At 40.2% G+C, this 27,947-nt stretch overlaps 2 protein-coding genes across 7 annotated transcripts; both read left to right on the forward strand.

Annotated features, from left to right (window-relative positions):
- The first annotated feature begins 1,974 nt into the window (after positions 1-1,974).
- On the forward strand, positions 1,975-17,177 carry tom1 (target of myb1 membrane trafficking protein). 6 transcript variants are annotated; one of them, XM_061712179.1, is made up of 16 exons: positions 1,975-2,138; positions 6,706-6,796; positions 6,898-6,976; positions 7,066-7,215; positions 7,308-7,442; positions 7,557-7,691; positions 8,510-8,626; positions 8,827-8,960; positions 9,042-9,084; positions 9,169-9,307; positions 12,382-12,445; positions 12,860-12,929; positions 13,156-13,221; positions 13,618-13,680; positions 14,689-14,728; positions 16,483-17,177. In XM_061712179.1, exons 1-16 carry the CDS (start codon positions 2,087-2,089, stop codon positions 16,575-16,577), a joined length of 1,473 nt encoding a protein of 490 aa, XP_061568163.1. In that variant the 5' UTR covers positions 1,975-2,086; the 3' UTR covers positions 16,578-17,177. The 6 variants fall into 6 exon arrangements, with proteins under 6 accessions (XP_061568163.1, XP_061568164.1, XP_061568165.1 ...); XM_061712180.1 differs by having other exon boundaries at positions 8,830-8,960; XM_061712181.1 differs by having other exon boundaries at positions 6,706-6,790.
- Positions 17,178-18,074: 897 nt separating this feature from the next.
- Positions 18,075-26,834, forward strand: gcat (glycine C-acetyltransferase). The gene is made up of 9 exons (XM_061712272.1): positions 18,075-18,317; positions 20,060-20,190; positions 20,679-20,780; positions 20,872-21,018; positions 21,155-21,309; positions 21,767-21,849; positions 25,488-25,659; positions 25,780-25,901; positions 25,980-26,834. The coding sequence occupies exons 1-9, from the start codon at positions 18,098-18,100 to the stop codon at positions 26,129-26,131; spliced, it is 1,284 nt and encodes a 427-aa protein (XP_061568256.1). The 5' UTR covers positions 18,075-18,097; the 3' UTR covers positions 26,132-26,834.
- The last annotated feature ends 1,113 nt before the right edge of the window (positions 26,835-27,947 follow it).

Genomic DNA, 27,947 nt, shown 5'->3' on the forward strand with positions numbered 1-27,947 from the left:
GTGTCCAGGAATGCAAAAGGGAGGGAATTGTGAAGACTCAGTTTTGTCTTTTAAAATATAATTTGCTATGTGGAAACTTTTAAATTAAATTTGGGGATAGATCTTTCGTGATAACCTTTTTCACTTTAATGAAATTGTGTTGTTTGTTTGTTTGTGTTTTTTATTTGAGTGAAAGTTAGTTCAAGTTGTGCTGCTCAACTTCTCACCTGCTCCAAGGAGCTTTGATGGCAGTAAAATGAGCTAAAACGAAACATAGACACCTCTGGAAGCAGCTACCTGCATCTCTCAGAGCAGACTATTGTTTTATTTTATGGAGCAATATTTGTATTATTTACATAGTAACAACCCTAACAACATTTAATCAATTCTGAGTGTTTTATACAAGTTATAGAGCAACATGTGCCCCCACACGTCAAGAAGGGAAGCTCTTGCATATTTCAGAAAGACCACATTGACCTTAAATATTTTTTACTTTTTTACCCTGCCCTGCATGTGTGTGTTAAGTGTACTGCTGCTACACAAAGTGAATTTCCCCATTGAGGAAGAAATAAAGGATAATCTAATGAATCTAATCTAATCTAATCTAACCTCAACAAAAGGACGGTTCAGGAGCTCAAATCCTACATCTGATTAGAAAAGGACACGATTCAGGTTGCAAAACTCAATCAATGGTCTCCTCAGATCTCGGATGCACATGGATAGATGTCGATGTTACAGAGTAGTAGACATCACCCTGTCCCAACTTTTTAGAAACCTGTTGGAGCAACTAGATAGGATGGTACATTTCTTCAGTTAAAATGTTTGATAGGTTTATGCTTTATTTCTAATGTGGTCTTATTAGATGCACAAATCATTGCTTTTTGTTTTTATTGGGATTGTACACAGTCTACCTTTTTTTTTTTTATATAGATACTACTATAAAATATGACGGAGGGCCAAACTAAGACAAAAAAAATGGAAATTACAATAATAAAGTCATAATAATATGAGAATAAAGTCGTAAAATTACGAGAATAAAGTCATAATATTACGAGAATAAAGTCGTAATATTAAATATATTATAAATATATAAATATAACTTCACAATTTGCTCAATATTCCTCATTTTAACACAGGGAGAAGACTGCTATTTCTGTTAGAGTTCTCATAAATTATATTCTCATAATATTACGACTTTATTCTCATAATGTTACGACTTTATTCTCATAATGTTACGACTTTATTCTCATAATATTACGACTTTATTCTCGTAATATTACAACTTTATTCTCGCAATATTACGACTTTATTCTCGTAATATTACAACTTTATTCTCGCAACATTACGACTTTATTCTCGTTATATTACGACTTTATTCTCATAATATTACCACTTTATTCTCATAATATTACGACTTTATTCTCATAATGTTACGACTTTATTCTCATAAATTACGACTTTATTCTCATAATATTACGACTTTATTCTCGTAATATTACAACTTTATTCTCGCAACATTACGACTTTATTCTCGTTATATTACGACTTTATTCTCATAATATTACCACTTTATTCTCATAATATTACGACTTTATTCTCATAATGTTACGACTTTATTCTCATAAATTACAACTTTATTCTCGCAACATTACGACTTTATTCTCGTTATATTACGACTTTATTCTCATAATATTACCACTTTATTCTCATAATATTACGACTTTATTCTCAGAATATTACGACTTTATTCTCATTATATTATGACTTTATTCTCTTAATTTCCACATTTTTTTGCCTTAGTTTGGCCCTAATACTCCGTCGTAATAAAATGTGAATCCAGGAGCAGTATTTCTTGCAGTGATCTCCCTCTCCTATGTGATGTGTTCATTGTTGCAGAACCCCGGCCCGCCTCTAGAGGGCGCAGTTCCAGTGCACTAACAACAGTACGGAGCATCTGCCCTCGCAGGCTGCTTTCCCTTTAAAGCCTGACGCAGTTCAACTGGTGCTCCACTTTGAGCCGAGCAGCAGCACTAGTGTGCGGGATCGGGCCGGGGCTCGGTGTGGCTGCGGGTCGTGAGCGCGTTGCGGGGCCCTCACCTGCCTCACCATGGAGTTTTTAATGGGGAATCCGTTCAGCACGCAGGTCGGACAGCGGATCGGTGAGGTCTTTTCATCCTCCTTCATAAATCGATACATTGTTTAAAACGAGGTGTTTCATTCAGCCAGGCGCATCCTCGTTACCAGCCGTCTGGCTGCCGCCGCATGTCTGCAGACACGCGTGTCTTTTCGTTATAAACCAGGGTGTTTCCACGCTAAAACAATAATGCTTGTGACGCGTCAACGATATGAGAGAAATAACAAGTTAGATATATTAACAGTGACAGAGACGCTGCGGCTTATGCTTTGATTGACGCGTGCGTTACGCAATGGGCTGGCGGGGGCGGGGCTAACCGGCGGAGCGGCGGGATCTGATTGGCTACTGATGGGGAGAAGCGGCGGAGCGGCGGGATCTGATTGGCTGTTGGTGGCTCGGCTTTTAACATGCAAGTAGCGAGGCGGGGCGTTACCGGCCCCTGACCCAAATGTGATGCAGCTCTGTCTCCTCCAGTCGCAGTCATTTACCGGTAGATATCATGGGAATGATGGATAGATTATTGACTGATGGAAATTGGAAGTGTTTCATCAGTATAAGTGGATTCGTACCAAAAAGTGTTCTGTTATGGGAAAATGATGCCATTATTTCACAAGGGAAATGTTTGTGGCACGTTTTGATCAAAATATCACAGGAATACAGTACAAAAGCTCTCTCTCGGGCCATGTCTTGTCAGTTCCGTCATTTGCAGCCGGTGTAAGGTGCTGTAAATTACTGGACAGACAATCCCTGATGTCACCCATAGGTTTTCTGAAGAGTGGATTTAAAGCCTTTTTCCTTGCGCTGTTTAGCGCCATGTTGCATATGGGTCGGACAAACAGGCCCTGGAAGCCGCTGGAGCCAGGTGTTTCATCCAACTTCCAGACGGAGGCTCGTGCGGTGCTAAGATTTGTTGTAGTTCCTAGACTGGACGATATAAACTGGCTCACTTTTGAAGCCAGTCTCTATCAACACGTTATAACACTTTATACTTTATATTTTTACTTACACCACTACAGTCACTCTGCTGTAGATTTTTCTGACATTCGTATATTTATATATTTTTTTTGTACATAAGGAGACATGCCCTGTTCATTTTTATTCTACTTTATTCTTTTTCTATTTGAGATCTTCAACGTCTTGCTGCTCAGTTGTCCTGCAATTGCCCCTCGGGGATGAATAAAGTTTTCTGAATCTGAATCTGAATCTGAATCTGAATCATCCAGTCGAGGCCAGTTTTCTATTGACTTCCACATTAAAATGTACCAAGGTTGTACCTTGGTTCTGGTTGTAACAAGCCAGCAGAGTTTATGACAAGCATATATGTATTTTTAATATGATTGATTGACAGTTCAGCCAATGGCTAGTCATTATCACTTACTCAGCCGTAATCGTCATGCTACCTGGCTTAGCCAAACAACCACCTGTCCGTATAAACCCAGCATCAGTTAATCATGGTCTTTTTTTCACCGTTGAATCAACATGTTAAACAGTATATCCTGCTGTAGATGTCTGACGGAAGCTCTGCAGATAATTAGTCAGGGTTCGGCTGAAGGAGCTGGGAACACAGCTACGTTTGATTGACATGTGTGAAGAAAAAGATGGTCTTCAGAAACCAATGGGTCACTTGACTTAATGCTTGGACCACTGTTTTGCAGTCTATGGCTGGAACACCCTCACCACCTCGTTTCAATCAAACTTAGCAATGGTTACGCTCTCCTTCAGCTGATCCACACATGAGGTGGAAAACCACATATTAGATATGGTTTTTATTGAAAAAACAGAAACGACCACTGTTTTTAGTCAACTCTGGGTTACTACAACCTGGTGGTTGCTTCGCTGACCTTCATAGCATGACAATGACTGAGGAGGAAGTGATAATGGCAGGCCATTGGCTGAGCTGAGTGTCAATAAAAAGACCATGCCTCATATTATAAATAAATCTGCTAATTTATATTTATGCGGCTGGTACAGTTCGGGGCCCTTACACTAACGGTAGCTCAGTTGCACTGTTCATCTACGATTATCTCTCCTCACCCAAGAAACGTAATAACACGTTTTTTAAGAGTTTCACGTTCCAAAAAACGCTTTTCCTCCCCTCTAACATGGAGATATGCCTGTAAGAGAATCAGATGTAGGTATATCCAATTTCTTGTTCCATTCAAAGCCAAACAAAGCAACTTAAAAGACATCTGTCCATGCAAGGATTCACACGTTCTGTTTCCCGGGAGCAGAAACAGTGGAGCGTCTCTTTATTCCTTGTAATATACCTTGAACATGTTGGGAGGATTTTCAGAACTGGATTTTTGACAAATAGTTTGGGCGTGCTTACTCATTGATTCTTTTTTCTTTTTTTTAACCCACAGTCCTAATTTTAAAAACTAACAAAACAAAAAGAATAGTATATTCCTCTTTTCGGGGGGTCTTGACACTGATTGAATCCATGAATGTGATATATCCTTCATTTTTTGAACTTGACCCCAGTCAGAGAAGTGAATAACTCCTACTTTGCTTCTATGTTTTGAATTTTGAGAAAGGAATTTAAAAAAAGTCATTGTCGGATTCAATTAGAAGCTATAATATAAAGTATTACATGCAATGTCACTGCATGTAATATGTAATGTCATTGTAGTATTAACCTGTAAACGCAGTATGATGCACACTGATGACAGTTAGGCTGTGTTTGTCTCAAGAACAAGCAACCAAGTGCCCTCATTGACAACATATACCCTATTTATCTTTAGTCGTTTGTGATTTTGAGATTCTTTTGTTGTGCTTGAATCTATCGGCATGTTGATTTCTTACAGAGACTCTTGTTAGAGAAGTGCCATGCAGTGTAAAAGCAGGCTTTGTTGTCGCCAAAACAAAGAAGCTGTAGATTTCACACTACTTCTGAAGAGTGACAAATGTGAGACCACAAACTCAATTTTCTTGTTGTTTTAAAAACGTTTTTCTTTGGCTGTGCTGATTGTATTATTGTTATATGTTGTAGAAAGAAATAGCATTTAAAAAATTTGATTTGAAAGGAAGGTGGTCACCATTCACTTTGAAATTGGCTGGTTTAATTCAGTTCAAAGCGTTTATTGTCCCACGAACGTAAAAGAAACACATTTCTCTGTACAATTAAATTCTTTTTTATTCCCTTTCTGCTGTAAACAGAAATATATAATATACTGGAATAAAAGTAATAAAAAGGATATGTGTACCTAAAAAAAAAAGAGAGAAAAGAGGAAAACACAGAGCAATGCTGGATGTGCAACATCAGCTCAGACTGAGTTATACATTCCAGTCGTCATAAGTGCATAATAATGCACAAATACGTGGTTATTAATGGCGAGTGGGACTCAGGGTTAATATGTGGTAAAAACTGTTCTTCAGTCTTAAAGTCTATTTGAAGTTATGTCTCCAGTAGTCCATATTTATTATAAAAGCAGTTTCAAGACAGTACGGATCTTCATCCGCACGAGCACTGCAGCAAAGATCTCCATTGCTATTACACCACAATAAACTTACAGCCATCCACGCCCACTGGGCATGTGCTATTTAGCGAAAGGAGGCTGAGATGTCCCCTGGAAATCACCTGTGCTGCAGATTCTCATCATAACTGTAATTTATGCATGTGGGCTGTTGCAGTTTCATAAAGTACAGACTTTTACTGCATAACAGTTAAGTCAGCAGTGCTTGTTGTTTCATTCCTATATTGGTCTTCTAACTGATGTGATGCTTACGAAGGCTTTTCAACTCAGTAATGGTTATGTATGAGCACTAGAAAATGTGCCAGCGTGGATGTGGCCTTGCGGGTCAGTCCTCTACAATGGAGGAGGCCCTTTTGGGGACTCTGCAGTGGTAGATGTCCTGCTGGGAAGGCAGTAGTGTTCTGGTGTCCCCCTCAGCAGTCTTAATCACTCTCTGCAGGGGCTTGTGGTCACCTGCTCACAGTCTGTTACTAGTCAAGATGCTCCTATAGTCCAGCTGTGGAGGTTGAACCAGCTGGGTGGCGTTAAGCTTCCAGATGAGGTCACGGCTGATTTCCTCTATTTCTCAAACCCATGGAAGATGAATGTCCCCGAGTCTGTGACTCCGGTTATTTCCCTCTTTAGATTTAAAAATATCAAACCGTAAATAAACAAATGTGGCACTTATTGACATATATACAATTAAAGAACTGAAGGTGCAGCAGTATGGGGTAGAAAAAATGACGGCTCTGAATAAAATAACATTTATACAAAAAAGTGAGAGGTGCAGCAGAGTGAGGCAGACATGATTATTGCCGGAAGGTGCATTGTTACAGCATGTTACTGCTATTATTGTTATTGCACGTGATTGGTTTCTCTGAGACTCTATTAGTTATGAGAGTTCATCAGAGCAACAGCTTGGGGGAAGAAACTGTCCTTGTGTCTGGAGGTTTTAGCATACAGTGCTCTGTAGCGCCGTGCAAAATGCATGAACAACACTTGTATTTCACTTGTAACGTATTAGAAACACAAACTAGGTATAAATTAATAAAAGAACTTGAAAAATAATGAAATTGAGATAAAAAAAATGATATACAGTTCTTGCATATTGTCTTCATGTTACTGCACTTGGTCTTGCAGAGCGTGCAACCTGCTCCAGCCTTCCGTCAGAGGACTGGGAACTCAACATGGAAATCTGTGACTTGATCAACAGCTCGGAGGAAGGGTGTGTGTGAGTGTGTGTGTGTGTGTGTGTTATCTGTCAACATCAGAAAACAAGCTCGGCCCCCTGGGGTTAAATGCCTCTAATTGTTGAAAACACTCCCATTACAGGCCCAAAGATGCCATCCGAGCCATAAAGAAGAGGATCGTGGGAAACAAGAACTTCAAGGAGGTCATGCTGGCGCTGACGGTGGGTGCCGTCCTCGCTGGTCTTTGTACGTCCTGTTAACGTTCACCGTGAGGTCAGTTCCCTGACTCTCCTCGTCCTCTTGTGTCCAGGTCCTGGAGACCTGTGTGAAGAACTGCGGCTACAGATTCCACATCCTGGTGACGACGCGGGACTTCATCGAGGGCGTCCTGGTGCGCGCCATCATTCCCAGGAACAACCCTCCGTTAGTCGTGCATGACCGAGTGCTCGGCATCATACAGGTGAGACTGGCTGAGAGGGAGGAAAGCAGCTACGGCATGTGTCCCCGCCTTGCTCTTGACATCCGTCAGTGACTCCTCTCCCTCCCATCAAGGCGTGGGCCGATGCATTCCGCAGCTCGCCCGACCTGACGGGTGTGGTGTCGGTGTACGAGGACCTGCGCAGGAAAGGCCTGGACTTCCCCACAACCGAGCTCAACGGTTACTTCTCAGCCCAAGCTCCGAAAAAGGTGCCAGCAGGGTTGGGTGCAACATTGTGTTACTGCTAATTATAAGGGCCGTGCCTCACGTCTTTGGTAATTTCTCTTTCTTGCCTTTTTCTTTCTGTGTGGTTTTCCTGTCAGAGTTTGCCTGGAAATGGGCCCGCTGCTACTACTTTGCCCGCTGTGCGCTTGTCTTCCAAATCTTCCCTCATCACACCTCAGACCTCTGAGCTAAAACTGGCCCTTGAGGGAACCAGTGCGCTGACCCCCACCCAGGTGATGGAGCTAGTCAGGGGCCTCTGAATCTCACCCTGCTCCCATCAGTGACTACGTTTACATGCAGTCAAAATTCGGGCTATTGCTAATAATCCGGTTACTGAAACATTCTAATATTCTGTTTACATGGTAATTAATCATTTGGGATATCTCGATCAAACCAGCGACGCGCGGAGAACGTCATGACGCAATTAGCGTCATTTCCGCTTCCTGTATCCAAATTCAAAACAAATGCTGCTTTGCGCAACTTTTCGCTCACCTTCTTGTAAATCTCGCTATCCCAGTACTTTCTACCGTCTACAAATGCCAAAATGTTCATATCCTTCATTACATTTATGAAGTGATTAGTCTCCTCCTCACTCCAAAAGTGTGGCGTGGTCTTGCGTCTCTCCAATAAGAACTTCCTGGACTCAAAAGACCAAGATTCCTTGCGAATGCGCAGAAAAAAAATTGTTCCATTTGATGGGGATATTCCGTTTGGCGTTTACATGACCGAATATTCGGGTTTTAAAAGGAGTAACCCAGGGGTCATATTGGGGTTTTTAATAACCCGAATATGAGCACATTCGGGTTATTCAAAGGGGTTATTGGTGTTTACATGGCCGTGCAAAACTGGGTTATTGCTAATATTTGGGTCTTAAAAAGGTTATTGACTGCATGTAAACACAGTCATTGTCTGCTCTTAAAAACTTCTCCTCACAACTTTCTTTTCTATCCCTGTGCCCGTTCGCTCTGGCTTCTGACGCCATGTAAATATTTGTTAAATTCACAGAGGTATTGTGGCTGTATTTGTTGAGTATATAATGCTGATATTGCAGGTACAAAAGCTGAAGACAGAGCTGGGAGTGGTGCGAAACAACCTGACGATGATGTCAGACATGATGAGTCAGCTGGATCCAGTCACCGTGAAGCAGGCAGACATGGAGCTGCTGGAGGTAAAAAAAATAAATAAATAAACGCTCCTGTATTAGTGTTCAGGTCTCTGGGCCGCCCAGCTGCAGGATAATGATTTCCTTCCTTCATGCTGAGTAATGCTCTATTCCCCTTAACTGATCTAGTCCCGTATGCGTTTTGTGTTGCATCTGGCCCTTCAATCCCCCCCACCCACACATGCTTTGTCTCATTGTGTCATTAGCAGTTATACACAGTTTGTAAGGAAATGCAAGACAGGATAGTGAAGATTGTCCCCAGACTCAGCGAGGAGAAGCTTATTGAAGAGTTGCTGGCAACTAATGATGAAATGAACACAGCTTTCAATCGCTTCCACAGGTAACGTGGCCTTTTCACTCATCGCAATCCTTCAGCCTCACCGTTTCCTCCTACTCATGTTTCCTTTTCTGTTGTTAACAGGTTTGAAAAACGAATAACAAATGGTCAAAGCACAGAGCAGAAGGTAAAGAACAGTTTTTTCTTGGTTTCGGTTGACATTTTTGCTGCAGAATGGTTGAAATGTGGTTTTTCAATTCTTCACTTTCAGAGCCACACTTACGTCAACCTCGCAGAGCTGGACTTAAAAACAGAGTCCGCCAACCACTCGGGGCTCGCATCGTTTCAGAGCGACAGCTCCCTCAGCCTGTCCAAAGCCGACAGTTTGTCGAGTCAGATGGCAAAACTTAGTAAGTGCCGTTTTGAATCTTTGTTTTTGCTACAACCTGATTTCTGAAACGCTGTCGTGCAGCAGGAAGTGTGACTAAAAACAGAATGTACCGATTTGCAAATTGTTCAAATCCCACACTTTACTAAAATACAAGTAAGAGAGGACATGAACTGCTCAAACTGAGGAACTTAAATGTTTCAACGTAATGAATTTCATGCCAGCAGCACATGCTTGAGCATGTTTCTCATTATGTTGCAGAACTTTTTTTTTCTACCTCCTGTACATGTTTGGGATGAAATAGAATTTCACAGCATTTCAGCTGATGTGGGATGTTTTGATCCATAATGCTTGAGGTAACTTTAGTGGAAGGACAGCTCTGGGCTCTAAACCGCTGAGTTTAGCACCTAGACCAGGGGTGGGCAACCCAAAATGTTGAAAGAGCCATATTGGACCAAAAACACAAAAAACAAATATGTCTGGAGCCGCAAAAAATGAAAAGTCTTGTATAAACCGTGCATGCTCACACATGCTGTATCTATCTATATTAGTTATAACTGGGTCCTCGGCTGCAAATGTAGCACACTAATGTCTTTCCACATGACTCTTTTTGTTACGCAAATCTATGGAAGATTGTTAGGGCCAGGCAGGAGAAAAATAAAAATAATATTTTAGAGGAGGAAGATTTTTTTTTTCATTATGCACTTCGAGAAAAAATCAAAATGTCGAGAAAAAAGTCGAAATGCCAAGATTAATGTTGAAATACAATCTTGAGAAAAAAGTCAAAATTTCGAGAAAAAAGTGGAAATGTTGAGAAAAAAGTAAAAATGTCGATAAAAAAGCCCCAATTTAGAGAAAAAAGTAAAAATGTCGAGAAAAAAGTCAAAATTTCAAGAAAAAAGTTGAAATGTTGAGATTAAAAAGGAAAGGAAAAAGGAAGAAAAAAAGAGAGAAAAAGGAAGAAAGAAAAAGGAAAAAAAGGTCAAACATTTTTGAAAAAGCTCCAGGAGCCACTAGGGCGGAGCTAAAGAGCCGCATGCCGCTCTAGAGCAGCGGGTTTCAGACCCCTGACCTAGACTCTTAGCCATACTGTTGTACCACCTTCAGAATATAGTTTTGCATTGTCTTGCTAAAACCAGCAAGGCCTTGCCAGTAACAGATGTCTGGATGGACGCATGTTGATCCAGAACCTTTATCTACTTTCCTGCTGTAATGTTGCTCTCACGGATTGCTTCAAGTTACATGTGCCATGTGCTCCGACGCCCCATCCTGACCGCCGTTGCAGGCTGTGGAAACTTACCCTGACAACAAGCCAGATTTTTCCTCCGCTTAAAGGATGTCAGACCTCATGACAGATTATCATGCTGCCTCGCTTCACCTTGAACGGGCTCAGGCTCAGAGCAGGATGCAGCCTTTCTGGTCCTATAACAGCGCTGCAGGTTGAGCTGCAGTACTTGCTGTCATGGAGGAGTCCCAAAATGTCTCTGAATCTCTAAAGAATATCATTCAATACCATACAGTTGCTAATGTTATCTCAAAATTCTTTACGTTACCTGGAGACGTTAAGTTCTTAGGAAATGAAACTGTCCCCAACTTTACTTATAACTAATCATGTTACTGACCAATTAGACTAATTAAATGTGAGACGTCTTGGCAAGTGTGTGCGTACGTGCATGCATGAGTGTGTTAGAGAGAGAGGGCGAGGTTTCTTTCTCTCACCTTTTCTCTTTTTAGGCTTATCTTTAATTTGTAGTTTCATATTTAGATCAATTATACATTTATCTATAGTTATATTATTAATATATCTCATAGTCAGTGTTTGACATATTATATCATTTTCTGTTAAATATTGGATTCAATGTTTTTTCAATGTTTATACAATTTTATACAAGTCTGTGGCATCCTTTAGTCAAATACGTCAGGAATACAGCACAAAGTCCCCTTTTTGACATCATCTTTTCATCTCTGCTCGTAGCAACTAGTTTAAACGGGTGGAGTTCGGGTCTTCTCTGTTCATCGTCAGGAGCTGAAATGTTGCGATGTATGAATGTCATTGCATTTCCATGACAGTTTTTTGCAACAGAAAATCGAAACTCGAATCTGCGATAAAGGTGGCGCTGGAGGAGGTCGGCGTTTTACAAATAAGCGTAACTCTCTAAATCTTGTCCTGGCAGACGTCTCTTCAAAACCACAAGCAAGAAAATCTCTAAACGTTGAATAAGAGGGAGAAAACCATCTTTAGTCTTTGACTAATCATTGCGATTTCCGCTACGACTGTTGAAAGATCAGACATCAGACAAGTCTGATGATGAAGGCCGATCATCAAATGATGATCCAGAGACAAAGCCCTGACGTAATGCAGTAATGTATTATGATTAAGCAGCATTTTAGCTCAACTAAATTGTATTAATGAGACCAAAAATAGCTGTAACTAGATTTTGATGTCTTTAGATTGACTACGTCAAAACCAACACACACAAGACACGTGGAAGTGTGCCGAAAGCATTTCCATTAAACTTTTACAATGAATCTATGTGAAACTATCGACACGTCTGTAAAAACATTACAGGATTTCTATTTCGATATTTGGGTTTCGTGCAAATCTCAGGGTAATAGAAACACCACATGTGACTAACAGCCTCCATTTATTCCTGAGCGCTCCCTTTTCACGCCCGGCGGGGGGTTGGTACCACCTTGGATAGAAACTCTACTTTAGATAAACATGAGGAGGCTGGATCATCCTACTCTGAACTGAGCCCATGATGTCACAGCAGCTGTACTAACCTGAACCACTTGCTGAGTGACATATTTCAGATTTGCGTGGTGCCAAACCCAGTGACGTGTTACTTCAAATGTCCAACTACATCCTTTCTTCACCAAAGTAAATAAAAACATATTTTCTTCAAGTCAAAAATGGATCTTCAGATTCCATAGTTTTCTCAGATTTTACACGTCGTCCAAGTTTTCAGGGAATAAGGTTGTATGATGTACTTGCTATCGTGGCTGACAGATGGATGCAGTAACTGAGATGGGTTTGTACGCATGCAACGTGCTTCTGTGCAGTTTAAAATGGGTTGCTTGTTATTCTTCTTGCAGGTACCAGTGAATCAGATGACATGCTGTCTCAGAAACTACACGTCTCAGCTCAACAAAGATCAAGGTACAGAAAGATTTAAAGCACAGCCTTGATGATGACAGCGGTAACTGGAGCAGGGAGACTTATTCCACTCTGCTTTGTGGCTCTGACATTTGTAAAATCGTTTGTTTGTTTCTGATCAATAAAAATAGTTAAATGTAATGCAGGACTGTATCACACCACTTTATATCAAGCTTGATCGAGCCAACGTAACCGTTTTCAGTCCAATCTCATGACCAATGTATTCTGAAAATCTAATGCGGATCCTAAAATATTTGATTAAAAACAATCAAATTCTGTTGATCTGTTTACCGAGGCTATTTCTCAGAAATGTTGTTCTTTCCTTTGGATCGAGCTGTGTTTAAGCATTTCAACTTGTGTTGTAATTGAAGTTAGCAGTTTACATGACAGTTCAGCCACATCTAAACCTTGTTTCAGTGATAAGAATGGCGTGGCAGTGGACGGCCTGGCTCAAGCTCTCGACAGCAGTTTACAGAACACTGGAACGGTGAGTTCAGACAGCATGTCATTTGGGTTTTATATGCTTCAACAAGTTTAGTTCCAAGGTGATTGAATTGGTTCCTCGGCGTCATGTGATGTCCGAGGAAATTTGCGGCCGGTAATTTCAAGGGGAGGAAACCGTACATAATCCCTGTGACTGATGCTGAAGTAGATTTGTTACCATGACTCAGTTGCTGTTTCCTCTTGAATAAACTCTCTGTCTGTGCACGAAGGACGACAGTCCGGCCTCCACCCGCAGCTCTTCACCAAAGTTAGATTGGATGATAAAAAGGGGAATGGTGGGTTTCTGTCCAAAATGAATGTGTCCTAGCTCGACACCCTTTGTCTCTTGGTTTTTGTTATGAGTTTCTTCAACTCGTGCTGTGGTTTGGATTATGTTTGCCTGGATCACTCTTTGGGTTTCATGCTTCTGGGTTGTGCATAAAACAAGATGGTTTGCATGCTGGTTTTGGGATCTAGAAGAGCATGATGATGTTTGGTGTGCACTGAACAAAGTTCTGCAGCCTTGTCACATGTGAAGGGGGTGTATTTTAATGCTTTTCTTGCAGACGTGTGGTTATTCCTTCATTTTGTTTATTCATTTTATTTGATTTTGGTGGCTCGGTGGCATGAAGTTTGACCAATGTTTAATGTCTAACTCCACTGACCAACCTGTATCTCTGCCTTCTTTTTAGATTCCTATCAACCAGTCCAATGTCATGGATGATATTGAGAAATGGCTTTCATTAGAAGATGAGGTCAGTGACTCGATTTCTTCACTAAATCAAATACATAACACACTCGTCTCATAATATTCAGCGCAGGGCTTCAGACTGTGATCACTCAGTAGTTTTTTGCAACTTCTTTTGAAGCAGCGTAGCTATTTTTATATCTTCACTTTATGCCCTTGATGAATAAGAGAGTAACAGTAACAGTGGTGCACGGGCTGTCGTCCTGTGTTCAGCCATTAAATAAGCGCTTTCTTGGACCTTCAAACTAAAGACCACCATTAAAAAGCATGGAACCTGTTGTGACACTGCAGTCCCAAATGTATTTGTCATGGTGACGAGGTGTGGACTCATAAGTGATCTCAATTTCACAATCAAGAGACCTATTCCTCTAGAAATCGTCACGCAGCTTCAAAATTTGTTAAATAAAAAAAAAACATGCACATTTTACAATCTACATCTCATACAAATTAGTTGGAAAAGTGTTTTACATATACCCGTTAAGCCCAGAACCAACCTGACACATATGCAGAAGCACTGATAGACTCCAGCATGCCATGATCATAGTTGCTATTGTGACATAAAAGTGATTTAAATGTTGTGCGAGAGCTCCTTCTGGTGGAAGAAGTTTGTCTGGACCCCCCACCCCTGCACATTAAGGATTCATCATGCTTTACTGTGAAAACATAACCTCCTCCTGAACCTGAGTCACTCTTAACTTTCGTAGCAAGTCCATGCAGTTGAACCAGTTAGTCTGATTGTGGCGTTGGCCCTGACGTTCATCACGCTCAAAGACTTTCTTTAAACTAGTGTTAATTTGTTGGGTTTCGTTTTACAGGACTGAGTATCTCACTTATATCATTTGCTGTAAATCTACAGTCGGACCTGTGTTTCTGTCACAGTCTAGATACAGTTATTGGTGATAAAGGCCAGAACTAATAAATGATATCCTCATTGTATTTAGATGTTTGGTAATTAATGTGATAAATGTTTCCATAAATGTGTGTGGAACCAAAATGTTTGTTTTGTGTGATACAGTATGATGACTTTGAGGACTCCGACGGTGTGACCAGTGAAGGTGAGCAGCTTCACACTTTACACTTTATCATTTTATGTGATATTCATCCTCACCTGCAACATCCAAAAAATGATTTTGTGGGACACTGATTGTTAAATGGAAAATAATCAGCCTTTACATTTAGTTTAAAAAAACGGGCGAAGGGCGGTGCTTTGGTCACATTTTCTATTTTCACAAATAGAAAAAAAGTTTTACGAATCACAAAATGTGATTCGTAAAATGCTCTAAAATGTGGTGGAACGCTCCCTCCGTCTGAATCAGAAACCAACTTCCTCATGACGTTAACCTGCCGTTTCACCTCAGTTCAAAGTGGGACCTCATTCATGATACAATGATGTTACTCATTTAATAATAATAATAGTATTAATATTTATAGAGCACTAGCACCTCTTTTCAGCAGTGTTACATATCTTGCCATTATCTTCCTGTCGTCACTGTAATTGACTGAAACTGACGAGTGACCACATCTCTGACGTGCTCAATAAAACTTAAAATAGAAAATCTGCATAGCCCTCTACAATATTGATCAGAGTTTAATCATAGCTCTGACAGGCAGATGGAGTTCTTAGTACTGGGATTTACACCGCAGAAAAAGAATCAGAAAGGATTTATTTGTTGAAACTATTGTAATTATTCGGAACCGAAAATCGGGAGAAACATTTATTGCTTAAGATGAGTGTTCTAGGAGCACAGGCTTATGTACCAGGCATCAGCCTTGAAATACAGGGTTTTATTCAAAAATGAACATTAAAAGGAATTAATAAAAAAAAGTTTGGAGCCATCTTGGACAGTGGCAATGTGCATTTGTGGTCAGATAAATCAGGATTATGTAGATTTAGATCTGTGATGGAACAGATTTTAGTACCGTCTTCTTTCATGGCAGCAGTAATGCAGAAAAGTGTACTAGACTTATTTTAGTAGAACAGTGGAAAACTATAGTTTATTGTGCTCACATTACAAAAGCTTGGCTGAGGAAGGAGAAGGTGTGGTTAAGGGACTGACCCGTCTGCACTCCTGAACTGTCCACAACAGAGGATGAGAGAATTTTGAAACAAAAACATGTGATAGTATCTCTGCACTGTCTAATACCTAACCTGAACATGCAAATGCAGAAAGGCCAATTAAAACACCTTTTAAATCTTCTGAAAAGGAATGGCAACATTACAAAGTGGTGAAAGCTTTACCGGTCCAACAGCTTTTGAGAATGTGTGGCAGACCTGAAATATGTATCTTAACAAGTAAAATAAAAGTGAAACAAAGGAACTTTTGCAGTTTTTTTGCTCAGAGGTTTCCTTAATAGACATGTAGGTTAAATCACTGTAAGAGATATACTTCTATTCTGTCTGTTGCTTGGTCACTTTCTCATTTTCTCTCTCATAATTACTTTCTTGAGTCCCTTAGTCACCAATACCATGATGCCCGCTGTCAAATAGCTTCATTGTTGCTGATGTGTGACATAGTGTCATGAGGCAAATACCCTGTTGTTGCAAGAGAGAACTGAAATAAGAGTCCAAAGTTACTCTTGGCATTTTCTGCTGATGGCAGGAATGGCAGACTGCGAGCAGAAACAAATTATATGTCTTATGGTCTGCAATGAAATGATAATTGAAATAAGAATTCCCAACCCATCTTTTTCAAATGTGGGATTCTTGAAGTTCATTCTGTTATTCAAATTTGTATGTCTTTATTAAAGCTACAAAATAATCATTTACGTGCACATTGTTCACAAATGTATCCTGTTTGTCTCTCTTCAGAGTTTGACAGATTTTTGGCAGAAAGAGCAAAAGCGGCTGACCGCCTGCCATCGCTGCGAGCTTCCTCTCAAGACACCAACTTCTCAGAGTCTTAAGCTGTACATAAAACTAACAAATTAATATTACCCATAATCCTCCTGCTACAAAGGCTGGAAACTGGAAATCTCTACTTTAAAGATGGTTGAATGGCACATATTATGTCGGAACTACATTCCAAACCCCAGGAAAGACGACAGACATGTTACTGGGGCGCAAATAGGATAGAAAATTAAGGCATTTGTCAAAGGTCAGAGGTGTCTCCTCGACGTTAGGAAAGTTTGTATTTGAGCAGACTTTTGCACATTTTATATGGTTATCTTCCTGCTGTAAAAGGAAAATGTGGATCTTGTTACGGAGGCTTTGCAACAAAGGCTGTGTATTATATTGCTGTTAAATACAGTATATGTATATGGGTAATATGAAGGATAACAGAAAAAGCCACAAGCAAATATTGTTACTGGAAAAAAAAAAAGTCTCAGCTGTAATATACTGTAATAGTTTGATGTTTCACATCAGTGTTGTCAGATATGAAAAAACCCGGATTTTATTTCCTTTTTTTTCTTACTTGCAACTTTTCCCCTTTGAAGATGTTTTATTTGAAGTTTAACAGAAGGTTGTGACAGATTGCTGTCATTTATTAAACTAAATATATTAAGTGGAAATCTGTTTGTTTTCATTTTGTTCTCGCCTCAATTTCTTTCTAAACTGCATTGGGAATTTAGTTGCTGTAATTACTAAAAAATATTACACTGTATTTCCATTTATAATTTGTACTTATATTTTTCTCTTATATTTGTATTCATTTATTCAACCCTTTCTGCCTGTGCATGAAACTGTTGCCGGGTTATAGTGCATATACAGGACTGTCTCAGAAAATTTGAATATTGTGATTTTCTGTAATGCAATTACAAAAACAAAAATGTCATACATTCTGGATTCATTACAAATCAACTGAAATACTGCAAGCCTTTTATTATTTTAATATTGCTGATCATGGTTTACAGCTTAAGGAAACTCATATATCCTATCTCAAAAAATGTGAATATTCTGGGAATCTTAATCTTAAACTGTAAGCCATAATCAGCAATATTAAAATAATAAAAGGCTTGCAATATTTCAGTTGATTTGTAATTAATCCAGAATATATGACATTTTTGCTTTTTTTAATTGCATTACAGAAAATAAAGAACTTTATCACAATATTCTAATTTTCTGAGACAGCCCTGTATTTTTATGTATGTTATTGATAAATATCACCAAATAAGTATAGTAGTTTGTTTCTTACTTATTTGAGTTTTGTAAGTCTTTGTTTGTTTTACTTTTACAAATAGATGTTTTAAATACTTTTGAATTGCAGGTGGAACTACAATGAGGTTTAAACACGGTTTATATTCGGCAGCAGACCGTCTCCACCTTTGCCAAAGCGGATGTAGCGAGAACATAATCTCTGCAATGTGATTGGACAAACAAGGCCACGTGGCTTTCCCTCCCGTCCTCTGATTGGTCCCTGGCTCATACGCCCATCGTGGTTACGTCTTATCTCTCGGTCGTATCGGTGTCACGGTTACATGCTGACATGTCACTGGGAAAAGCGGCACGTAGTTTAGTCAGACCGGTGCGGGGATTCCTGCGGTCCCCGGACTCCGTCCCGGGGCGCAGCTATGCGGCCGTCGCCGAGGCCCGGGCGGTGCTGGAGCATGAGCTGGAGTCGATCCGAGCCGCGGGGACGTGGAAGGCGGAGCGGATCATCACCTCCCCGCAGGGACCGCAGATCAGCGTGGACGGCAGTCGTGGCAGTGAGTGCTGCACTGGACACTGGACAGACACAGACGGGATTTAAAACATCCCTATATATGTAAAGTACTGGTAGTAATAGTAGTGGTTGTAGTAGTTATTTGCTTAAATGAAATAACTAATGCCACTATTTAAAGGTACAAGGTTACCTTTAAATTTGAAGTCCTATATTCCAAGTAAAGTAGGGTGGGAGCACAGAAATGATGATGTCAAACAAAAAATGAAAAATGTCTGTTTTTATATTAATGTTGCATTAACATGACAGGAGCTTTTAAATATTTCAGCAGCTTAAAAAAAGACCTGGCTTTTAAGATAAGATAAGAGAATCCTTTATTTTCTCCCTCAGTGGGGGAAACTTATTTTGTTGGCAGCAGTAGGCTACACTTAGCACACACATGCAGGGGAGGGGTAAAAAGACTAAAAAGTAAAAAATACAAAAAATATATATAAAATATGTATAATTACAGAAATATGAGCAGTATATACATATTATTATACATTTACTTCTAGTCTACATACAGGACTGTCTCAGAAAATTAGAATATTGTGATTTTCTGTAATGCAATTACAAAAACAAAAATGTCATACATTCTGGATTCATTACAAATCAACTGAAATATTGCAAGCCTTTTATTATTTTAATATTGCTGATCATGGCTTACAGCGTAAGAAAACTCAAATATCCTATCTCAAAAATTAGAATATTATGGGAATCTTAATCTTAAGCTGTAAACGATGATCAGCAATATTAAAATAATAAAAGGCTTGCAATATTTCAGTTGATTTGTAATGAATCCAGAATGTATGACATTTTTGTTTTTTTAATCGCATTACAGAAAATAAAGAACTTTATCACAATATTCTATTTTTCTGAGACAGTCCTGTACTCTCACTCCACATGTCAGATAAATATAATGAAGCAGCAAGAAATAGGTTTCCCTGTAAAATATAGTAGAATGCTTATGTTTATTCTTGTTTTATTTTGCTGATTTGTATGTTATGTAAAGCACTTTGGTTCACCTGTAGGTCGATGTAAGGTGCTATATAAATAAAGTACATTTAAGTATTTCTGTCAATGCAAAGACTATGTAACATAGTTATAGATACTTTATTAATCATTTGCAGGAAATTAAGGTGTTACATCAGCAGCAGCATCAGTGCATTGTTTCATGCATACATTGAACACAAAGATAACAAACAGATCCAATAAAAAAACAGATCACTTAGAATTAAAATTAGATTTAAAATTAAAATGCTGGGGTACTAAAGTGCTGAGTAATAAACTGCTAAGAATAAAGTGCTGGAGTATTGCACATAGGGCAGTTATTGCACATTATAGAGCTTGATGGCAGGTGGAAGGAACGACTTTCGGAATGTTGGAATAGTTTACCAAAGGAAAAATAAGATGAAAAAACTAACTGTGCCAGGACAGCTCACCTCTGTCCGTCCTGTCAACAAAGAGCTCATCACATGTTGACCATTCAGCATGAACTTTTGCCAGACGTCCTCTCTCTGCTGGTGTATGAATGGTCGAGTTCCTTGAGGTCATGACCCCTTATGTATTGACTTTCATGCTCACTGGAGTGCTGCCGTCACATGCTTCGTTTGTTTTGTAACTCTTTTCACTGGTTTGGCTTTCTGCCCAAAATTGGGAACAATTTAAATAGAAGGTTTTGAATAGCAGGCAGTCCTTATTATCAATTCACAATACGTCTCACCTCTTTACACAAATGTTTTCCGTCAGCTATATTGAACTTCTGTGCCAACAATTACCTGGGACTGTCCAGCCATCCAGAGGTGGTCAAGGCCGGGATTGATGCTCTGAAGTCCCACGGTGCTGGACTGAGCTCTGTTCGATTCATCTGTGGCACACAGGTACAGTAGTTATTGTAGATGATGGATACAAACATATACAGGACTGTCTCAGAAAATTAGAATATTGTGATAAAGTTCTTTATTTTCTGTAATGCAATTTAAAAAAAAAAAAAAAAAAAAAAAAAAAATGTCATACATTCTGGATTCATTACAAATCAACTGAAATATTGCAAGCCTTTTATTATTTTAATATTGTTGATCATGGTTTACAGTTTAAGATTAAGATTCCCAGAATATTCTAATTTTTTGAGATAGGATATTTGAGTTTTCCTAAGCTGTAAACCATGATCAGCAATATTAAAATAATAAAAGGCTTGCAATATTTGAGTTGATTTGTAATGAATCCAGAATGTATGACATATTTGTTTTTTTAATTGCATTACAGAAAATCACAATATTCTAATTTTCTGAGACAGTCCTGTAGATTCAGAATTGGTAAATACAGTAGATGAGATGATGTCAGTAATGGTGTAACATTTTATTTACAGAATCTGCACAAACATCTGGAACAGAAGCTTGCAGAGTTTCATGAGAGAGAGGACTGCATCCTCTATGCTAGTTGTTTCGATGCCAATGCTGGATTGTTTGAGGTTTGTGAACAAAAATCTGTACTTGTCTTTGAATATATCGGAAACATTTCCTCATCACAGTTAGGAAAGCCTGAAACAACTCTGGCAACAGGTGCTGTTGGGCCCAGATGACGCGGTGCTGTCTGACGAGCTCAACCACGCCTCCATCATTGACGGGATCCGCCTGTGTCGAGCCAAGAGGCTGCGCTACAAACACATGGACCTCAGCGACCTGGAGATCAGACTCAAGGAGTCGCAGGTTTGTGTGGACATTATTTGGACACGCTAACCTGTTATATCTCATTTGAGAGCATCCCTTTACATCCTTTTGTTTTGGTGCACTTTGAGGAAAAGTCAAAAATAGCTTATTATGGACTCTGCGTTGCCTCCCTCAGTCATCGCGCATGCGGCTGATAGTGACAGACGGAGTCTTCTCTATGGATGGAGACGTAGCTCCCCTGCAGGGGATTTGTGACCTGGCTGAACAGTACGGCGCCATGGTGTTCATAGATGAGTGTCACGCCACGGGCTTCCTCGGGGCACGGGGCAGGTGGGTAACGTGCTTCTTCTAACCAAAACGCAGAGTAATATTAAATCCTTTCACACCTTTTTATATTTGAGCCTCTGGTTTTATGTGTAGCACACCACCGTGTAATATCACAGTAAAATCAGAAAATGCTTCTTTCAACAACACAGAAAAAGGCCTGAAGTGAAAAGATTGATTTTGATGTTTTTCACATTCCATCTGTGCAGAAATATTTACTGATTTTCACTTTTGAACTGTTGTAGCAGCACGTACAGTAGAGACCTTATTTGATGCCAAACTGATGAACCCAATGAAAAGCTGATGTTGTTTAGACTTAAATAAGTTTTAATACTGTCATTAGATGTTGCCTAAGTCAGTCGTATTCAAATCTTACAGCATGCACAGAGGTTTTAGTAAAGCACAGCTTCGGTGCCCAGTATCATTCACAGATGAATGACCCAAAACTTGTTCTGATTTGTAGAGGAACAGACGAGCTCCTTGGAGTGATGGACAGAGTTCATATTGTAAACTCCACTCTGGGTAAAGCGCTGGGAGGAGCAGCTGGTGAGTCTCATTTTGAACAAATTATCTAACAGTAACTGATGTCTGGTGCTTAAGCTGGAAATGTGTGGCAATTATAGATGGCTAGATATATCAAAATGAGCCCGAAGGAAGAGTTCTTAAAATGAAGATCTCTGAAGACTGAGGATCAAGAGTAGTTTATCTGTGTGAGACCGGAAAGGAGTACAAAGTGATCTCAAAATGTTAAGACATCCATGGGTGCACAGTGGACAGTTTGGTTCTGTGGATGCTCCTTCTGGAGGTGGGCAACTTGTAAGGTGGCTCCAAAGATCATCTTAGGAGGTGCAGAATTGTCAGTGAGGTAAAGACCCACCAACAAGCACCGGTTGAAGGCTTTAAGGTATCAGTAGAACTTACTAACGTCTCTATTCATGAATCTTCATGAAATCATCTTCATGAAATCTACTGTGCATAAGTCCAATGACTTATCCAGTGACTTACCATCCAACTGGTCAATACCGGCTGGATGGTAAAGGCCGAGCAACACAGAGGAAGCCTCTGGCCTCCAGAAAACGTTGGTGCACACCTGGGGCCTCATGTACTAAGAGTGCGTGGACTTCAACGTGAATCCGTGCGTGGAATTAACAAGACCGCAAAAATTCATATGTACAAAGCTGTGCGTACGCCCAAATCCACGCAGGTTTCTCTGTACATCCCAATCAGCGTGGATTTGAGCGCACATGCGGGAGCACAACACTCCGCCTTGTCTCCTCCCTCAAATATATGTTTGAATATGATATGAAGATAATTATCCATTAAAAACCGCTCATCCTAACAAGAAAATGCTCTGAGCTGGAATAAATAATTCATTTTGGGGCATTTAGGGGTGTCGGACTCCGGTCCTCGAGGGCCGGTGTCCCTGCAGGTTTTAGATGTTTCCCTGCTTCATTGCACCATGATACAAGTGACTGTGTCATCAACACAACTATCCAGACTTTGATGACAAGTTGGTGACGATGATTAATTAGAATCAGGTGTGTTAAAGCAGGGAAACATCTAAAACATGCAGGACACCGGCCCTTCTGGGATTCAGTTTGACACCTACATTATGCTGTTCTTTGCTTTGCGTTGCGTTCCGTGAAGAGTTGTGGTTTTATAATGATCGTACGGGTTTGTGAATTTTTATGGGCAGCGTTAGTGCATCATTACACCCTGCTTTTCTTGTTTGTATTTTAAGAACCGACACCAGAATTTTTGGTGGATGAAAAACGGCTCCTCGTTCTGCTTTATTGTCATGCTGACGCATTAAGACCAATGTAACGTTTATTGAGTCTTACACATTATGGATGTCCGCGATCACCTCTCTCATAAGTATAACAATGTGAACAAAATACATTTATATTTAAAACATGAAGCATTACGATCTGATTCCTCTGCTGCAGAAATAAAGACAATTTGTGCCGACGGGATTATCGAGGTGCAAACGTGAGAAATAAAGAGCAAAATTGCTGTAACTCGGAGTGTTGCATCCGCAGGAGGAGAGACAGGTGTCGTGCCAAAAAGTGATTGAAGGCCAAATACAGTTAATGAAAAGTTGTTTCTGCCTAAATATGACTTGATCTCATTCTTGAGCTTCATAATCTGAAATCTGACGGTTTAGCGCTCTCGCTCAACGGGCTGCTGTGCGCGCTCCCGCGGACAGAAATCAGAAGAAATCAGATTCTGGCAGGCAATCACTTTTTGGCACAACACCGGTTTTTGCTTCAAAATTAATTTTAATGTATTTCTGTCCAGACACAGTTATGGGATGTTTAGGGTCTGGCTTTTATCTCCAGTAGTCCTCCCATACGGTCGTCATGGTGACAGAGATGTCCGACCTGCAGCAGCTCCAGCTGAAGCATCATGTTGGTCTGAACCGGAGCAGCTGGTCCAGTTCAGGGCAGAGATCCAGGAGGATCCTCTTGGTACCTGAACCAGCTGATGGTTCAGTCTTAGTCCTGGACCAGCAGATCAGTCTGGTCCCTGAGGACTCGCTCCTGATCCTGCCATCAGCAGGTTCCTCTAACGGAGCCAAGCTCCATCAGGATTTGCAGCTTCCATCGTTGAGCTCCTTTAGTTGTTTGTTCAGATCATGTGGTTGATTGTGAGATTGTTGCAGCTCCACTCTTGTGTAATTTATCTGGTGATGTCGGGATTGTCGTGTCCTTCACGTGGTCGTGAATTTATTGTTGACGTTAAGTTTCCTCATATTCTGCACTTCACTGCATCACCAGTGAGTGTCGCCAACGGGCAGAACCTCAGAAAAGTGCGTACAAAAGCCTTAATGTGTGAGTGAAGGACCGCAGCTTTCTACGTTCACGTCATTCTTTGTACATCCGACCGTGAGCGTAGAAAGTGGCGTACGCACGTTTTTTGTGCGCCGCACTCTTAGTACATAAGGCCCCTGGAGTTTCCTGGCTAGTTAGTTGTGTGAGCTGGTTAAGCAAAACTCAAATTGCTCAAAAGTAATGCTCAGGGGCCTCATTTATAAAAGAGTGTGTAGGATTCATACTAAAATTGCACGTGCGCCCAAAAGCCAAAAATGGTGTGCGACCAAAAAAATCCTGATTTATAAAACCGTGTGCACGCACATCTGCACGCAATGTAATGTAAACATTACATTGCGTGCAGATGTGCGTGCACACGGTTTTATCTGTTGCAGAAATAAAAAAAGAAGTGGTGTGATTTGAAGGTGGAGGCCAAGAGGTACGGAGCCCCTACAGGGACACGGATTTTATATATAATGAGTTTTACGTGCGCGCGTGAAAACCTTTAAGGCTGATTTATGGTTCCGCTTTACACCAACGCAGATTCTACGGCGTAGGCTCTGCGTCGTTTTTTATATATATATATATATATATATATATATATATATATATATATATATATATATATATATAAATAAATAAATAAAAATCTGAGTCCCTTTAGGGGCTCCGTAGAGTGGCCCGGCACTCTTTTGTTCTGTCCTAAGTCACTCAAGTTGTCGCGGTGGGTGACGAGGAAGTTCCCGGCTCGGCGCGTCCTGCACTGCGGCTGCAGCAGCAGCAGCACCAGAGTCCTAACTGACGCTGTGCTTCAAACACAGAGGGACACGATCAGCGCTATTATATTACAAGTCTGATATGTGATGACATTAAAAGTATAACATGAATCTGGCTTCATTTCACCACCTCACTGCCTGCGTCACCAGTTCCCCATATCTTCAAAATGTTTGTGCGCTAGGGTCAGGGTTAGCGTAGAGATGCACACATTTTTCCGTTAGTTTCTTTTTTTTTTAAATCCCAACCTTTGCGTAGAAGGTGGCGTGTGGATTTTCAAGCCCTGTTTTGTGCGCACGCAAGCTTTAGAAATGAGGCCCCAGCACTGTGTATGACACAGAAAAGGACTCTTATCAGTGAAGTGTGGTGGACGCAGCATCATGAGGGAGGGAGTGCAAACTTAATCTCCTCAAAAAGGTTGTAAAATGAAATCAAAAGAACTGTTTACTCCAGACATCCTACACATGTGACTGAGCTGCAGCAGTTCTGTCAACAGAAGGGGTCAAAGCTCACCCCCCTCTCTTGAAGCTGTTACCAAAGCAGGTTTGACCACCTGTTAATCTCTCATCAATCCACCGTGTGACATGTGTTCTATTTCAGGTGGCTACACAGTTGGTCCGAAGCCTCTCATTGACCTGCTCAGGCAGCGCTCGCGGCCCTACCTATTCTCCAACGCCCTCCCCCCGCCCGTCGTGGCCTGCTCCACCCGAGCTGTGGAGCTGCTGCTCGCCTCCAATGAGATCGCACAGAGCATGACAGCCAAAACCACCAAGTGCGTTTGCTTTTTAAGAAAAGTGCAGCTCTGTATTTGTTATGGTGATGAAGTCAGAAACATGTTGGACTGATAATCAGCGTACGATGGTTAAAAGGCTTCTGAATGTTGTCCCATCAGATTCCGAAACAGGATGACGCAGGCCGGCTTCACCATCGCAGGCTCAATGCACCCCATCTGTCCCGTGATGCTCGGTGATGCACGGCTAGCGTCTTTGATTGCTGATGAAATGCTGACACACGGTGAGACGGCATGAGAGCACTTTGTTGAAAGCTTGAAAATGTTTCTGACTGAATCTAACACGTCTCCTCCTCCTGCAGGAATCTATGTGATTGGATTCTCTTATCCAGTTGTACCAAAGGGCAAAGCCAGAATCCGAGTTCAGATCTCGGCTGCACACACAGACGAAGACATTGACCGGTGCGTGGACGCTTTCATCGAGACTGGCAGAAAGCACGGCGTCATCTCCTGAAAACGTCAATGGAGCAGGAATTTAAGAGGATTCAGCAAACCTGTTGCCTTTAAGGATCACGCTGCCTGTTACATGAGACCTATGAATGATGGTGATGGAAATATTAGTTACAATCTTAGGTCATGGGAGTAGAATGTTATTTTTGTGTTCGCTCAACAGAATAAAGCAGTTTGGTAAAAGTGTAGATGTTTGTATTTGAAGGAAAAAAGGGCTTATATTTCCACACCTCCTGTAAATCTTATAATAACAGGAAGATAATTCTTAAATCCAGGAATGTGATGCATTACCAGCATGTATTATGGCAAAGTTGTAATTACAACTAAAAGAACTGAAGCCTTACGTTTCTTACCTCAGAAATAATAAAATATAACTTCCAATATTTGATATTTGAAAGTTATGGATAATTGATCACCCAGCAAATAATCCTTTCAAAGAATTAAATTAATTCATTTATATAGCGTCTATTACAATACAAGTTGTTTCTAGGCACTTCCCAGAGACCCAGAACAAGACTAAAATGAAATAAAAAGAAGGAAACATGCTCAACCTGGATTTTGCAGTGGATATCTTGCATGAAGCTGGTATGACATGTGGAAAACAAAATGCGACTCTGATGCTGGATTTTCAATAGGATTTAGTAGATGTGATTTTGTAATGAGGTTGTCTGTATAAAGGGAAAGTTATTAAAAACGTTAAAAGAGAATGCCTTTGTCTTGTATGACAGCAGTGAAAACAGTACTTTATAACTGGTCATCTCTAACTTTTGGCCAACTGGTAAAAGAAGAAACACCATATAGAACTAATAATAGTTTTTCCTGGGATGTCTGATAACAAACATGTCCTTTTAAAAGAGAATAATGAACGCTAACTGAACATAAAATGTTAAACTACGTGGGCAGATCTCGCTTGAGTTTTTTTTTTTTTCACAATTCTTTATTTCAAATTGTCAACAATACATTATAAAACAAACTAAAATATATATAGAAACAGTTGATCCCAGGGGATTAGTCACAGACAGAAATTATAGATCAGTTCAAAAAAATGTTATACATACTACATAACTTAGTGGTTTGGATGGCTTTTCTATTTTTAGAATATTGGATTGTTGCAATGTATAGTTTGAATTCATTTTTAAAGGCCGGGAAAGATGGTATGTGAATAGATAGATAGATAGACTTTATTAATAGACTCAGGATCCATTTAAAAAAGACAAACACACATACAAATTTTAAAAAAGACAATCATGCCAGTGTTTCCACATTGCTGATTCATATCTCACAGCACTCAGTCCAGGATTGGTCAACAGCATTAAAACAGAGTTTTGTGTGTCATTCAGTCGACAAATGAATCTATACATTTAGTTTTCTCAACAGAGCATGAAAAGTGTTTATACGCATTTGGCAGAATAACTCCCTCGCACTACACCACCTGGGTTTTCCCATCAATTCATCTTGCCAAAAAATACATGAGATGGGACAAGACCAAAATAAATGACATAAGTCTTCTGCAGACAGTTTACAAAATGAACAGTCCACATCAATGTCCTTTTTGTATCTTTGTAAAAATACCTTGCAAGGATAAAAACAATGAATCATTTTCAGAGTCACTTCTTTAACCTTATTTATAATCAGATATTTAGAGGGCAAACACCATATTTTCTTCCAGTTCAGATCTGAAGTGAAGTTATTCCAGTAAGAGACTACATTTGGAGTTTTTGGAGTTTCTCGCTTGAGTTTAGTCCATCCATGTTTCTTTGTGGCAGCTGCTGCCGCTGGTCACGTGGTTCTCTCGCTCCTCCTCCGTTGTGCTTTTCGCG

The sequence above is a fragment of the Cololabis saira genome, chromosome 21 (genome assembly GCF_033807715.1).
Source record: "Cololabis saira isolate AMF1-May2022 chromosome 21, fColSai1.1, whole genome shotgun sequence".
Taxonomy (NCBI): domain Eukaryota; kingdom Metazoa; phylum Chordata; class Actinopteri; order Beloniformes; family Belonidae; genus Cololabis; species Cololabis saira.